The sequence below is a fragment of the Lathyrus oleraceus genome, chromosome 6 (genome assembly GCF_024323335.1).
Source record: "Lathyrus oleraceus cultivar Zhongwan6 chromosome 6, CAAS_Psat_ZW6_1.0, whole genome shotgun sequence".
Lineage (NCBI taxonomy): Eukaryota > Viridiplantae > Streptophyta > Magnoliopsida > Fabales > Fabaceae > Lathyrus > Lathyrus oleraceus.
Genome location: NC_066584.1, coordinates 468,196,403 through 468,212,658, shown reverse-complemented (window position 1 = coordinate 468,212,658; position 16,256 = coordinate 468,196,403). Strand labels below are relative to the sequence as shown.

Sequence of the window (16,256 nt, the reverse complement as noted above, 5' to 3'; positions counted from 1 at the left end):
ATGTCTAGAGTAGGGGATGAGACACAACAGGAGATACATGAATCCCATCCTTTAAACTCAATTTTTTTTGTGCTAATGTTCCAAAGTTGCATAGGGTCTTGCTCACTCCCAATAAGAACCTATTTATAATGGTCTTTGGTTTAAGTTTTAACTAATACTCACCTTATTTAGGTAAGTATCTGTATGCATAATATAAACGAGGTTAAACTTCTTATCTAGCATAACATGACCAATGGAAACAAGGTTGTCCTCAATTCCCTTGAACACCCACAAGAACATGTTTCCCTGAGCATCAAGACTAACAATATGTTCTCCTTCATCTTGAGTCTGATGCTTTGGCTAAACACATGTTAATGGAATCAAAATGAAACATTGAGAATATGAAGAGCAAAGCAGAGGAATTAAAATGAAACTTTGAAAGATTATTCAGAAACTATTTTATGAAATGTATGAGAGAATTAAGGCATTTAGTGGAGGTTTATAAATTCCACAATTTAACTAATATAAAACAAAAATAATTAATTTAATAAAATGCATGTGTCAAAAAAAATACATTTGGCAATGCCACGTAAGCCTTCGTTAGTGAAAACTAATCGGAGAGACCAATTTTAAGGACGGTAAAGTTTGCGAAAACCATTGTTTGAAGAATTTTTTTAGAGAAACTAAAATTAAATGTTGACATATTTATGATGATTTAAACTTTTTCTTATATAAAGAGTAAATGTATCTTGATTTGACTATTATCTTTCCTTAATAGGTGAATTCTCATATTATTTGAGAGCTTATAACCTTCTTGTGTAAGATAGTAGTTCAGATGGATATGTGTCAAACTACTCCCCCGTCCCACAATGAGTGACCCATTTGGAATAAAATAGTGTCCCAAAATATATGACCCATTTCAATTTCCAATGTAAATTAATTCCTTTTTTCCATCTCTACTATTTAATCATTACTACTTTCATCCCTCCCAATATTGGATAATGAATACTTTGGTAAAAATATTATTCTCTCTCTTTCATTATTACATTTTTTTTAATCTGAGTGAAATGGTCAACTGGGTCACTCATTGTGGGACGGAGGGAGTAAAATTTATCATATTATTTGATAGGTTATTCTCGAGATTATATGATCTTTATTGAATTTATAATTGGTGAAATAATACATTTATCTTATGTCATTTGTCGGACGTCATTATGATGTTTTCATCTACAGGAATGCTATAATGACACCAAAATCTTTACACCATATTGCTACATCGTAGCTTTTAAGTTTGCTTTTGAGTGGCATAGTTTTCAGATTTTTTTACGAAAATAACCCAATTTTTATAAAAAAATCCCAAAATAACCCTGTTTTAAAAAAATATCCCAAACTACCCCACTTTTAGGAGGAGGCGTCAATCCAACTGGCGACTCCTCTTAAAAATAGAGTGCAAGTGCCAATTGGATCGGCTAGGGCACATGGTGCGGCCAATTCAATTAGAGCCCATGTGTAATTTTTCAAAGGAGGCGCCAATTGGATTGACACCTCAGTGTATTTTGCATTTTTTTGTTATAAATAGAGGTGTTATGTGAATCATTTTTCCACATCTCATTTCATCATTTGGCAATCATGTTTGGTGTTCGTCGCCGCTATGGAAATGTGATTTATGCGAGAGACAAACCTCAGATGTTAATGCTCTTTTGGAACATCACTATTTTCGATCAACTGAAGAGGGAGCTGGTTCGTTAGTTAAATAGGAAAATACCAGAAGGGGAAAAATTAGAAGTATTGAGAGACTCGATAATATCTTTGGTTGAGTGCGAATGAAAACTGATAAGGATGCTAGGGAAATAATGTTCGGACGAGATGACATCACTTTGATTGTTGTAATCAGTTAGAAATATTTTGTTTTCCGTTTGCTTATGTTGTAGTGACATCACTTTTGCTTTCAGTTAGAAATATTCTGTAATCAGTAACAAAAACTTAATGATATATAAAAATTGAAGGTTACAAAAATCCAATGTTGTAAAAAGATTATGACCCAGATGATGCTCCTCGATTGGGACATTTGTTCTTATTGTGTCCTGTTTGACGACAGATACTACATGGTCTTATCATTTTATCAGTCGTATCCATTTTTGTCCTGATACGTGTGCTGTTTGGCCATCCTTTTTTCTTTCTACGCATCTCGTCTTTGTGCTAAACTATGTCACCTTCGTATGGAGGCCAGTATTCCTCCATTGGTAGCACTGAAAAGCTTTTATTATAGACATTCATGACAGTGATGGCCTTGTACACATCAGATAGATGATTGTAAGTGTCCTGGCGAGTATGTGCTCATGCTGCAATGACATGGGAGCAAGGAACGCGGAAGACCTGGAATTTTCCACAGTCGCACCAACTTCTGTTTAGTTTGAAAGTATAGGCTAAATTTGGTCTCCCATCGTTGTGGTCCATTGTTTCCTGGACGCTGAAATTTTGCCTGTGACGGTCAAAGACTGTTACAGCGTGTGTGCTAGCTTTGATGCTCTCCTCTTTCATGACTTTCAGGCAACACTCATTGAATACTTGCCCAGACATTAACATCGCACTCCATCTTTTACCTCTGGTTGCAAATGTAGAAGTCAACCTATAATAGGTTGATCTGACCAAGGCGGTTATTGGAAGATTTCTAATGCCTTTGAATACGTCCTTCATGCATTCCACAAGGTTTGTTGTCATGTGGCCCCATCGACAGCCTCCGTCAAATGCCTTTGTCCACTGCTCTACTGGTATGTTATTCATCTATCTTCCTGCATCTTCATTAGACAGTCTAATCTCATCACGATAATATTGAAATAACGGATGTGTTAGAGCATACCCAACATTCACCACCTTTTTGTGAATCCGTTGTCATGGTTATTGTAGGCACTCTTAATGGCAGCATATCTATCAGAAATCAAACAGAGATTGGCTTGTGGAGCCACATGCGTTATGAGGTGTCGAAGAAAGAAACCTCAACCACCAGCAGTTTCACCTTCAACCAGAGCAAAGGCAATGGGAAAGCCATTGTTGTTGTCGTCTTGTGCAACCGCCATAAGCAAGGTACCCTTGTATTTTCCGTATAACCATGCTCCATCAATTTGAATAATAGGTTTGCAGAATGCAAAACCTTTGATGCATGGGTCAAACGCCCAAAAGAGACGGTGAAAGATTATATTACCAGTAACACAGGTTCCGCCTGGCGTCATTGCTGGCAATGTCTCCATAATTGCCACAGTTCCTGGGACATATGTTTTTAGTGCCCATAAAAACCGTGGCAATTCTTTGTATGAATCCTCCCAATTGCCGAATACATGTTCAACAACTTTTGTCCTCGCAATCCACACTTTCTTGTAAGATGAAGTATAATTATATCTTGTTCTGATATGATATATAATTATACTCACCTTCACTGATGGGTTTTTGTTAACAAGCGGCAAAATGTCTTGACATATCAATGCAGCGCTTAATTTGCGGTGGTCTTGTTCGAGATTAGTTATAATGCAACTGCGATGTGGGTCTATTGAAGTTATCTCCCAATAGTCGCTTTTCTTTTTGTAAGATGCAGCCAACCGAAACTTACAAAGGATGTTACGACATTCAATGAAATACCTTCTCGAATCAGTGAGTTTCACTGTAAAATCAACAGAGTTGTTCATGTGAAATTTTTTGATAGCTCGCACACATTCTTCTTTAGTGTGGAACATGTCTCCCATCTTTAACTCGCTTTCTGATCGTGGATACGGGTTATAGAAAACATTCTTGGATGTTTCATCGTCATGCAGATCCATGTTCGACATATGTTGAGGCGGATTGTAGACATGACTAGGAGGTATTGGCGGTGGTTGATCATCATCTTCAATGTCGTTGTTCAACATATGATCAACTTGAATCTCGATCTCCTCTTCTTCTTCATCAACGACGTTGACTTTTGCTTCTGCTTCTGGGTCGACTCCATGTGAGTATTGTGAATCAAATTCATCCTGACTGGTTATTTGAGATTGCTGAGATGGTATACATGGTTGAAGAGAAATATACAACTCAATACAATTGCAGCCAGAATGTTCATGACTAACAAACATGTATTCAACATCTTCATCATCCTGTACCTTAAGCGGGAAAAACTTGCATTGACTGTTCTAAAATAATATTGGATTTTGATACGTGATCTTTGACACGATACCATATCCTATGCATGATTGTATTCTTTTTTCCAAATGCAAGAAATTTGCATTTCTCTTGATCGTAAGTCGAATGGTATCGGTGTTTCGAAAATAAAATCCGTATAATTCAGAATCGTATGTCTCACCATTGCAGTGAACATTGACACTATATTTCGGTGAAGATGATATTGTAATATTTCTGGTGCAGATGAAAATTAGTTTCTTGCTACAGATGAATGTGTGTTGATTGTTGGATGTTGATAGCAAGACACTTAAATAGATAAGTGATTTGTCTAACATGCAAGCTAGTCCGAAGTGATGTGTCTAACATGCAAGCTAGTCCGAAATGATGTGTCAAACATACAAGCTAGTTTGAAGTGATGTGTCCAGCATGTTAGAGAGAGGAAAGCCACGTGTCACATATGCAAGCACTAGCTCTAAATTAATTGGCGTCTCCTTACAATCCTTGCACATGGGTGCCAATCCATTTGGTTACACCATGTCTTGCATGCATGCAGACCTCGTAACCAAGCATTCAGACCTATGTGTGTCATGCATGAGCCTATGGAGGCGCCAATTTGAATGGCGATATCATGTAAAAAATGCACATGGGCGCCAATTCATTTGGCTACCACATGCAAACACATTTTTCTATGCTCCACACTTTTGCCTGTAAATAGGAAGGTAACTCTAACACTTCTTCCACACCATCACTCACTACTTCTTCTACAACATCAAATCTTTCATCTGCAACAATCTTTTTCATCTGCACTAACCTCTTTCATCTCCTACAAGATGTTTATCCTCACAATGGGCGAATTGCACAGAGGAACAATTGCAAACATAACAACTTATGTAAGCGTTTTATTCTTTTGTTATTTGTCTAGAGTACCTTTTAATAACATATCAACTTAGTAAAATATTTTCTTGTTTCTTTTATAGGATGTTTCAAGGTTCCGTACTCGGGTCCACGAATATGTCCACATGGACCCGATGATTCAACTGTATGTTAAACTCGCCGGTTTTGGACATATAAGCAAAATTATGTCTTGGTCGGTGGATAATAAATTCATTCTTGCGTTATGCGTAAGATGGCGTCCCGAGACACACACATTCTGGTTTTCAATCGGTGAGTGTACCGTGACGTTAGAAGACGTCTACATGCTATTGGGACTGCCTATTGAAGATAAAGTTGTAAATGGTAAAACCAACTATGCGAATTCAATTTGCATGGACCTATTGGATACTGATTTGTTAGATGATAACTCGAGAGGTCAAGGTATACTCCTTTCACGCCTTAAGTTATATTATAACAATTTACATTTAGATGAGCATTCTACCGAAGAGGCTCGAATAATAAAAACTAGGTGTTACATTATGCTTTTAATTGGTTCTTTTTTATTTCCCGAAGGTAGTGTTTCTAGTATGCATGTTATATTTTTACCTTTACTAAGACATGTAGATAAAATATGAAGTTATAGTTGGGGATCTGCTTGTCTGGCCTATCTTTATAGCTCTTTGTGTAAAAATTCATACAGAGACACATCTACCTTTTCTGGATGTGCTGTTTTACTTCAAGCATGGAGTTGGTCAAGACTACCGTCCCAGCGCCCGTCAACAACAACCCTTTCACATTCCCGTATGCACAAAAGTAAGTTGTTTAAAATGTTATATATTTACTTACTTTAACGATTATTATCTCTAACTAATATTTTTACCTTTATGGTGCAGATGGTCGGCACGTGGTATGAGTTATAACAGATGTTCTAGACATTGTATTACTCAGTATCACAATCTCTTGGATCACCTTCGACCGACAAACGTATGGATAATAACCTCATTATTTCGTTATAATTTGTTAACTTCTTCTACCAAGTTTATAATTCAAGTTACTTTCACATTTCAGTTCATTTGGCGTCCATACCTAAATTTGGATCATGACCATGAAGTAAACAAAGAAGACCCAGCCGTATGGACTGCATGCACACCGATAATAAGATTCACAACTATGGAGATGCACAATAGTGATTGTGTGAAGTTGCAGTTCAGTGTGCTTCAACACATCCCAGATCCCCCAGCAAGCCTAGGAGAATGGCATATGCGCAAAGTTAACAACCAATGGAACTTCAATCCATGGCAAAACTTCGCAAGATCTGAGTGTTGCAAATGGAAGCACCTCCATGACCATGTCTTAACTGACGCAATGATGCCAAATGAAGAAAAACCAAGTCGTACTTATATGACTTAGTACAAATCGGTTGGTTTTGAGTTTATCACCAAGGATATGTACCTATACGACCCATGCCAACAAACTTACACACCAGACGCCTCAACATCTAACCCCTAACAACATTGTTAGACCGGCTACACACAACCCCCTGTCCGTCAAACTTTCCGTTTCACAAACATACAAACATACAACCCTAACATGCCATACATCCAACCACAATACCAAGAGCATACCCCATACCACCACCAACAAATAGATCATCAACCAGAGACCCAAGATCGCTTCGCACCCAACACATCACCCTACCAAAGTCGCCTTAGCCAGAACACTCAACGATCATTTAACACCAATCGCCCCTCCTCCTACCATAGTCAAGAAGCCGAAACCTCACAAAACTGAAACCTCCAACAACCCTATCTCTACCAAACACCCCAACAATCTTTCCAACCTTTCCTCGACGCATCATTCACACCCATGTCTCCCTTCAACCGTCCCGGTCACCCACCAATAAGTCAAAGACAACCCAACTACTCTGGCATGGGTCATGAACTCAGCTATGGCGGTACACCTTCAATGCATACTCAAGACTATGCTGATTTGTCTGACTATCTCAATAGGTCATCTCCTGTAGTTGGTAGTGATGTTCCTGACCCCTTAGATGCTCAAACACCAGTGATGAAACATCAACGTGGGTTAGGGCCACGGGTTCAGGTAATTATGGGATGTGGTACCGGAGGTCGGTTAGGTGATCTCGGTCATCAACATTAGGCTTTTTTGTGTAAACGAGAATTTATATTAATATGAATTTGTCTTATTTCAAAATTATGTATTACATAGACTGTTTAACAAAAAAAATTGCAAAATACATTGAGGTGTCAATCCAATTGGCGTCTCTTTTGAAAAATTACACATGAACGTCAATTGAATTGGCTGCACCATGTGCCCTAACCAATCCAATTGGCGCTTGCACTCTAATTTTAAGAGAAGACGCCAATTGGATTGACGTCTTCTTCTAAAAGTGAGGTAGGTAGTTTGAGATTTTTTTTAAAAACAAAGTTATTTTGAGATTTTTTTTTTAAAACTGAATTATTTTCATAAAAAAAATCTAATTTTCAGTTTACATTAAAATAATAAATAAAAGGAAATACAATGTAAATGTCAATTCTAGTGTCATTGTATCATTACTCTTGCATCTATCGAGACTATAGCGAATAAAATGATACCTTTATCTTATATCATTTGCTCGACGTCGTTATGATGTTTTCTTCTCCTAAGTGGACCACCCTTTTATCTCTATTGATAACTAATGAACTTGCTACAATTGTGATGAGTTAGACACCTTATTAGGCTACTTAATTTCTCATTTTCATAAAATATAAAATATAAGATAGAATATAGGATAAAGCAGAACATGCTCAACTTATAAATACCAACTTAAACACTTAATTGCACGTGAGTATAGTTTAGTGTATCTCTGGTTACCATTTTGAAAAGATTAAATCAATTCTAAACGAGTAAAATTGATTTTAACACGTTGTTTTTTCAAAAATAAAATTAATTTTGTATTTAAAATTGATTTATAATTTATAAATTTAAACATAATTTTTACATTAAAATATGTTATTCAACTAAAAAATGTATACTAACATAAATAATTGAAAAAACTCAAACCTTTGCAAACATATATTTCAAGTTGCAAATATAATAGGAATGATATATTTACATTTCTTTCATACAAACATGGTGCCACTACAAAACGACAACAACAACAATATCATAGAATCAACTCTTCTTCTACCTTCAGCTTCAGCTTCAGGTACAAAGAAAAAAGCACCAGAAGACAAATGGAACTTAGCATACATAATCTACTTGACACTTGGAATCGGTTACTTATTCCCATGGAACTCATTCATTACAGCCGTTGACTACTTCTCCTACCTTTACCCTCAAGCAAGCGTTGACCGTATTTTCGCTATAGTTTCCACAGTTGTTAGTCTTTCTGGTCTCTTCCTCATCATCCTTAACGGACACAAATCTCATGCTTATGTAAGGATCAATGTTGGCCTTGCTTTGTTTGTTGCTTCTCTACTGGTTGTTCCTTTGATTGATGTTGTTTATGTTAAGGGTCGTGTTGGGTTGAGTAATGGATTCTATGTTACTGTTGGGGCGGTTGGGGTTTCTGGTGTGGCTAATGCCTTGGTGCAGGGTTCTGTTATCGGATCCGCCGGTGAGTTGCCGGAGAGATACACGCAGGCGGTTGTCGTTGGAAATGCTGTCTCTGGTATATCTTATCTTATGCTGTTCTGTTAGACTCCTACATTTTTTTGCTTAATTTTTCTAATGAGGTTTTGCAAGTTTTATATTAAGCTTGTAATTGTTGCGAAAATTCAGACAAAATTAGAACAAAAAATTGATTTATATTATTTTGACTTCAGGTATACTTGTTTCTTTCCTGAGGATATTTACAAAAGCTGTTTACACACAAGATGCCTCTGGCTTGCAAAAGAGTGCAAATGTCTACTTTTTTGTATCAATTGCGATTATGTTGATATGCATGGTTTTATACAATGTAGCACAAAAGCTTCCCATTATAAAGTTCTATAACGAACTTAAGATTCAAGCAACCGCTGCGGAGGAAGACAACGGTCCTTTGACCGGATCTGTATGGAGGTTAACTGTAAGGGATACTGTAAGAACAATCAAGTGGTATGGATTTGGCATCATGCTCATTTACGTTGTGACGCTTGCAATATTTCCAGGTTACATTACGGAGGACGTCCACTCTCGGGTTCTTAACGATTGGTATCCGATTCTGTTGATTACTTGCTTTAATGTGTTCGACTTTGTTGGCAAAAGTCTTACTGCAGTATACTTACTAGAGAATGCGAAAATTGCAGTAGGCTGTTGTGTAGCAAGACTGTTGTTTTTCCCACTTTTCTTTGGATGCTTGCGCGGTCCGAAATTCTTCCGGACGGAGGTTCCGGTGACAATCCTGACTTGTCTCTTAGGGCTTACAAATGGATATTTGACTAGTGTGTTGATGATTTTGGCTCCTAAGACTGTAAAGTTGCAGCATGCAGAGACTGCAGGGATTGTGAGTGTGTTGTTCTTAGTTTTTGGTTTGGCTGTTGGGTCTATTATAGCTTGGTTTTGGGTCATTTGATAAGAAAAACTGTATATATCCAGGGAGTCGAAAATCTATATGTACTATGGTTCACTAAACCAGAAGTCAAAACTTGGATAGGTTTGATTATCATGATCGTTGAAAAATGTGAAATTTTGTAATTTACCTTTCATAATCTTTGTAAAATTCTAATGAACTATATTAGCTTTGAACTGTATAAAGGTATCTTTTTGTAGACAAGATGTAAAGCCTAGATACTTAGGATCTGTTTGGAAGTTTTAGTTTCTGTGACTATGTTAAGGTTTATAAGAAATATGAATCTATATTTATTCCTTCAAGCCACTTCTAGAGAAGTTAAGGATCCTTGTGGTAGTATATAGTCACTTTAATGCTTAGTGATTCTTAGCATAAATAAATCATTGATCCAATGTTGGAATGACTTGCTCTGAACCACAGGAGACTCAAATCATTTAAGCGCCTATAGACTGTAGTGTATCTTTAGTTGTTTTTTAACAAAGTAAAACTCTTACTATTGCACTGTTTTAACTATGGTTAATTAGAGAGTAATTCTTGGTATTTGTTAAAATGTCAGGGAAAACAAAGAGAATAAAAACCCTGTCCTCTCCCTTGTCATATATTCTACTTATGCAACTTGGTATGCTGAGACCTGATTGTGAGGACCAGATATTCAAATTGATGAAGAAACTTGCAGATAAACTTATCTAAATTGATTCTCCTTTTGAAAGTATAGAACAGACTATTTCATTGTAATGTTGAGGTTGTGTTTTGAGTGATATCATTGTTAATTCAAAGAAGTGACATGACTGAGTTTCAAGCTGCGATTTATGGTGGAATATATCTTGATTGATACAGTTTACAAATTGGCATTCGGACATATGAAAGCGAATGTAGGTAATCTATTTTCCTGGAGCAAACTACAAAACCAGTATCATAATTTGCAATACTAGCCTACTATTACATGAAAAATAACTATTTTAATTATTACTACTATTACAATAGATATTTCACCATGTAAGGCCCTTCAAGTTCATATCCCAATTTTCTGTAGTAATGGCGTGTGCCAACCCCAGAAATTACACCTATTTTAGTTGATCTGTGTTCTTTCCAAGCAATCCGTTCAGCCTCCTCCATAAGAAGCGTACCGTAACCCTGTTAACATTAATTTTCGTCAAAAGCAGGTCAATTAAAGGACACAAAAGGACATGTTTTTCAATATTGTATATATGGCTAACGAATTTTATATACACTAATACTGGCTCTGCAGCTTCCATAAATCCAAAAGTGAAAGTCAGTACTTCAATTCAGATAGTCTTATCTAATAAAACCGTGTGAAGATTTTTATTGATACCAAATGCCATTGATCTATTAGCACGACAGTAGTACCTGGTGTTGTAGCTTGTCGGAATCCCTTCCATGAACTGGTACAGCCGTTCCATAAACATGGAGCTCACGAATAATAGAACATTTTCCCATAAGCTCTGGACATGTAGTGTTTCGGCCACACTTTCGCAGTCGCAACAAACCAACGAGGATATCCTGTTAAATAGCAGACATCACAACCAAAGTCATGACCATGTTTCATCAACAAAATAAATCAAATTAAATATAAGAACAGGTTAAGAGATGTCTCCTTGATTTACAATGAAGGAAGAAAAATATGCACAAGAACAATGCCGGCAACAAACTAGGCTCACGTCTTACAACTCTTAAAAGCACAAAATGATGAAATACACAAGGATAGGCACTAACAAGAGTCTGAGGGAAGAAGGGTAATAATACCTGCCGTGTATCTTCATATGACAGAAATGTTTCCCAACCTTCATTTGCTGTATAATCACGACGAACAAGTTCAACCTCTTCTGGCTTAATTTGGTGATGAATGTCCTACAAGAAATACAGAATGTCGGTTGATGCTCCAAAAAAATACTAGCATACAAAGTGTCTCAAGAAAGATAAATCTTCATTATATAAAATTCCCAAACAAGACTGATTCTAGATAATCACCTGGATTCCAGCTTCTCTGGTCCGAACATCACGACATTTTAATCCCAAATCTTCCATTCTAGCTAATGCTAGCTCCCTTAGATTCCCTTTCTCAACCCCAGAAGTAACCAAAGGCATCGGAATATCCCGCTGAACTCTATAAACACGTGTCCATGGAGGTACCATTGCAAGGATCCTTGCTATGATGTCCACAAGTTGCTCAGGTGGATAATTTCTATATCTACAATGATATTAACAACCAAATTGACTAATGACTATCCACGTGCCCTTTTAATCCAGATTAATAATGAGATAAAAATTAAAGAGTTTTAGAAATAAGCATTTGAAAGAATATATCACATTTGATAGGTACCTGCCAGTTTTCCAGAGCTCATAAAGCCCAGTTCCGCGTATCACAAGAGTTGGGTATATTTTAAGTCCATCTGCTCTAAACTTGGGACTTTCAAAAAACTCTCGGAAACTTTCCATGTCCCTTTCAACACCGACATTTGGAAGATCAGGCATCATGTGAGCAACAACCTAAAGCAAAAGCCAAAAAAGAAAAGCATAAACACAATGACAACAAATAGTATATCTTATAACTCTCGTGACCAACCTACTGCCTAGTTGTATTCTAAGGGGATATAGTTAGGGAAATCCAAACCATTGGAGAGTAATTTGAATATAGAAAGTAGCTTACTTTGCAGATGAATCTATTTAAAGCGTGTCCTTGCCTAGACAGATATAATGAGATAGCACACAAGGTTATGATTAAGTTCATTACAAATTTGAGTGTAGGAATATGCATATATCAATTTTTTAATACAAAGATTCAGCATAAGGAGTATATAGGAAAATAGTTTGACAGAACAAAGCTGTGACTGAAGGTACAGATTGAAACAATGGACAGACCTTGAAACCGGCATCTTTAGCCAGGCAAAAACAATCAGCTACAGCCGCAACAGTATGTCCTCTATTAGTGTCACGAGCAACATCCTCATAGGTACTTTGGACTCCAATCTCCAAACGTGTACAACCATAAGAAAGCATCTGTCGCAAGTGAGGCCCAAGACAATAATCTGGCCTCCTGAGAAGTTTACGAAATGCAAAACTTGATAAGCTGCTCACTGGTGTGTTGCATTAACTATTACTATTTAACATTTACGCAAAGGTTCCACGTATATATTCATTGATATGACCAAACAAGAAATGCATTAAAACTTAAAAGCATAACTAAACCAGTTTATGTCATGGCGATAGTTGTCATAACAGCAACTTTATATAAAGTACTAGTATATCTTGTTTCATTATTTTTATTTTTATTACAACAACAAAAACAGTCTTCTTTCATAGGAGGAGTTCAGTGACATGAATCAAATGGCACTGTAATGTCTTCTTATGAATCGTCTAATGATAAATCATGTGAACTAAAATTCATCTTAATAGCCTGATTTGTAGTTTTTCTTGGTCTCTCATGTTCTAACTATATAATTAACCTCCATATGATCCATTCTCCCTATAATAGTTTCTAAAAGTGTTCTCCCCTCGTGCCCAAATACCATAAACTCCAAAGCACTACTCTATTAAAAAATTTATACAACGAAGACTCAAAATTTAACATTTGTTGCAACATGCAAATTATAAAACGGCAGGCAACTCACGTTTCAATTGTCATGCCAATACACTTGGTTGCACTATGCTCAGAGTACGTTACCGCCTCCTCTACATTGGCCGAAGTATGTCCCGACAAAGCATCATGAAGATTCCTTATAAAGTAATCTCGGTAATCCGCCGGAAGAGACATGAAAGTTCCACCCATCAATATAAACTCAACCTGAAAAACAATAAACCACACACACAAGGACATTAAAATCACACAGTAACTACATTCACACACATATATACTTCGCACTTCAATCACTGAATAGACAATAATAGAGCTCCATACCTTGTCTACACTGTGACCTAAACGCTTAAGCTGATCTATCCTACCTCTTGTCTGAACATAAGGGTTATACCTAAATCCAAAGCAAAAAAAACATCAAATTAGCATGTTTCAATTAGCATTTGAGTTTCTCAAAGAAAATGATAAGATACATACCTTGCTCGAATTGCGCGCATACTTGTAGGTTCATAACCTGTGTAAGACTGAGTACTGTATTCAAAATCCGAGTCAGGACCACCAGGGCAGTAGACACAAATGTTACCAGTGGTGGCAATGTGAGGGCAACGGTGAGGCTTCGACATGACGGCGACAACGGCGATTCCGGATGCGGTTCGGACGGGTTTGGCTCGGAGTTTAGGAAGGAGAACCTCTCGTTCGGAGTCCGGTAGAGCGGCGATCATCTCGACAAGTTTGGGGGCGCGTGAGAGGCCGTACTTACGGCACGCGGCGGATTTGAGAGCGTTGAGATCCACTTTGTGGCCTTTATGAGATAGGTCGACCATGGAGTTCACGATTTCCGCAATGGCTCGCACGCGCGCTTCCTCTTCAGTGAGGCCGTGGCCTTCAAAGCCTCCCTTACCTGGTCGTGGCGCCTTTCTCGCCTCCGCTACCATTGCAGCCGCCATTGTCCACAGCTGCGAACACCAGAACAATCAACTGCTGAAGATTATGCCTCGAGGTTTCTATCTGCAAAATTTTGGGGGAAATCCGTACACGTGAGTTTTAATTTTTTTAGGGTTTTGGTTGAGTTACAGTCGTACTGGTGAAGGAGACGACGCAATTTGAACGGAAGGGGACTGAACTAAGTTTTATTTATTTTATTTATATTTTTTTATTGCAAAATATTTACCTATAAAAAATTGCAAATTTCTTTTTAATCTTCATAATTTTTTCAAAAGATATTTTTCGGAATTTTTTATAAGAATAACCCACTTTTAAATAGAAATTCCCAAAATATTTCTGGTTTCAAAAAAAATTTCAAACTACTCCACTTTTAGGAGGAGGTGCCAATTGGATTGGCTAGCCAATCTAATTGACGCTCATGTGTATAAGTTGATAGGAGACGCCAATTGGATTGACACCTCAGTGTAAAATGCGATTTTTTTTGGTAAATGGTATACGTGATAGATAAATTTGAAATAGGACCAATTGATATTAATAAAATTTTCCGTTTACACAAAAAAGCCTAATGGTGATGACCGGGATCACTTAACTGACCTCCGGTCCCACATCCTCTAACTACCCTAACCCGTGGCCCTAATCCACGTTGATGATTCAGTACCGGTATTTGAGCATCTAAGGAGCCAGGAGCGTCACTACCAACTACAGGAGAAGGCATGTTGAGGTAGTCAGACAAGTCGACATAGTCTTTAGTATGCATCGATGGTGTACTGTCGTAGCTGAGTTCATGACCCATGCCAGAGAAGTTGGGTTGTGGTTGACTCATTGATGGGTGACCGGGACGGTTGAAGGGAGACATGGGTGTGAATGATGCATTGAGGAAAGGTTGGAAAGGTTGTTGGGGGTGTTTGGTAGAGATATGGTTGTTGGATGTTTTGGTTTTGTGAGGTTTGGGCTTCTTGGTTATGGTAGGAGGAGGGACGGTTGGTGTCGAATGACCGTTGGGTGTTCTGACTAAGGCGACTTTGGTAGGGTGATGAGGTGGGTGCAAAGCGATGTTGGGTCTCAGGTTGATGGTCAATTTGTTGGTGGTGGTATGGGGTATGCTCTTGGTGTTGGGGTTGGGTGTATAACATGTTTTGGTTGTATGTTTGTGTGTTGGTTGAACGGAACGTTTGACGGACAGGGGGTTGTGTGTATCCGGTCTGACACTGTTGTTAGGGGTTTGATGTTGAGGTGTCAGGTGTGTAAGTCATCTAGCGTGGGTCGTACAGGTACATATCCTCGGCGATGAACTGAAAACCAACCGATTTGTACCAAGCCATATAAGTACGACTTGGTTTTTCTTCAGTTGGCATGACTGCGTCAGTTAAGACATGGTCATGGCGGTGCTTCCATTTGCGACACTCCGATCTTGCGAAGCTTTGCCATGGATTAAAGTTCCATTGGTCGTTAACTTTGCGCAGATGCCATTCTCCTAGGCTAGCTGGGGGATCTGGGATGTTTTGGGGCATATCGAACTGCAACTTCACACGATCACTATTGTGCATCTCCATAGTTGTAAACTGTATTATCGGTGTGCATGCAGTCCATACAACAGTGTCTTCAGCTTTGACCTCATGGTCATGATCCAAATTAAGGTATGGACACCAAATGAACTGAAATGTGAAAGAAGATAGGATTATAATCTAGGTAGAAGAAGTTAACAAATTATAACGAAATAATTAAGTTATTATCCTTACGTCTGTCGGTCGAAGGTGATCCAACAGATTGCGATACTGAGTAATACAGTGTCTTGGACATCTGTTGTAACTCATACCACGTGCAGACCATCTACACCAAAAAGGTAAAAATATTAGTTAGAGATAATAATCTTTAAAGAAGTAAGTAAAGATATAGCAATTTAAACAACTTACTTTTGTGCATACAGAAATCTGAAAGGGTTGTTGTTGACGGGTGCTAGGGACGGTAGTCTTGACCAACCCCATGCTTGTAGCAAAACAGCACATCCAGAAAATGTAGATGTGTCTTTGTGTGAGTTTTTGCATAAGGAGCTATAGAGATGGGCTAGACAAGCAGATCCCCAACTGTAACTTCCTATTCTATCTACATGTCTAAGTAAAGGTAAATACATAATATGCATGCTAGAACCACTACATTCGGAAAATA

At 37.8% G+C, this 16,256-nt stretch overlaps 2 protein-coding genes across 2 annotated transcripts; one reads left to right on the top strand and one right to left on the bottom strand.

Moving 5' to 3' along the window:
* The first annotated feature begins 8,085 nt into the window (after positions 1 to 8,085).
* On the top strand, positions 8,086 to 9,967 carry LOC127091741 (equilibrative nucleotide transporter 1). The gene is made up of 2 exons (XM_051030437.1): positions 8,086 to 8,674; positions 8,829 to 9,967. Exons 1-2 carry the CDS (start codon positions 8,104 to 8,106, stop codon positions 9,554 to 9,556), a joined length of 1,299 nt encoding a protein of 432 aa, XP_050886394.1. The 5' UTR covers positions 8,086 to 8,103; the 3' UTR covers positions 9,557 to 9,967.
* A 375-nt stretch (positions 9,968 to 10,342) lies between these two features.
* Positions 10,343 to 14,268, bottom strand: LOC127091740 (elongator complex protein 3). Its single transcript, XM_051030436.1, has 9 exons — positions 13,623 to 14,268; positions 13,470 to 13,539; positions 13,183 to 13,355; positions 12,434 to 12,608; positions 11,895 to 12,061; positions 11,543 to 11,762; positions 11,318 to 11,422; positions 10,922 to 11,074; positions 10,343 to 10,687 (listed from the first exon to the last, which is right to left on the bottom strand). Exons 1-9 carry the CDS (start codon positions 14,090 to 14,092, stop codon positions 10,529 to 10,531), a joined length of 1,692 nt encoding a protein of 563 aa, XP_050886393.1. The 5' UTR covers positions 14,093 to 14,268; the 3' UTR covers positions 10,343 to 10,528.
* Positions 14,269 to 16,256: the final 1,988 nt, after the last annotated feature.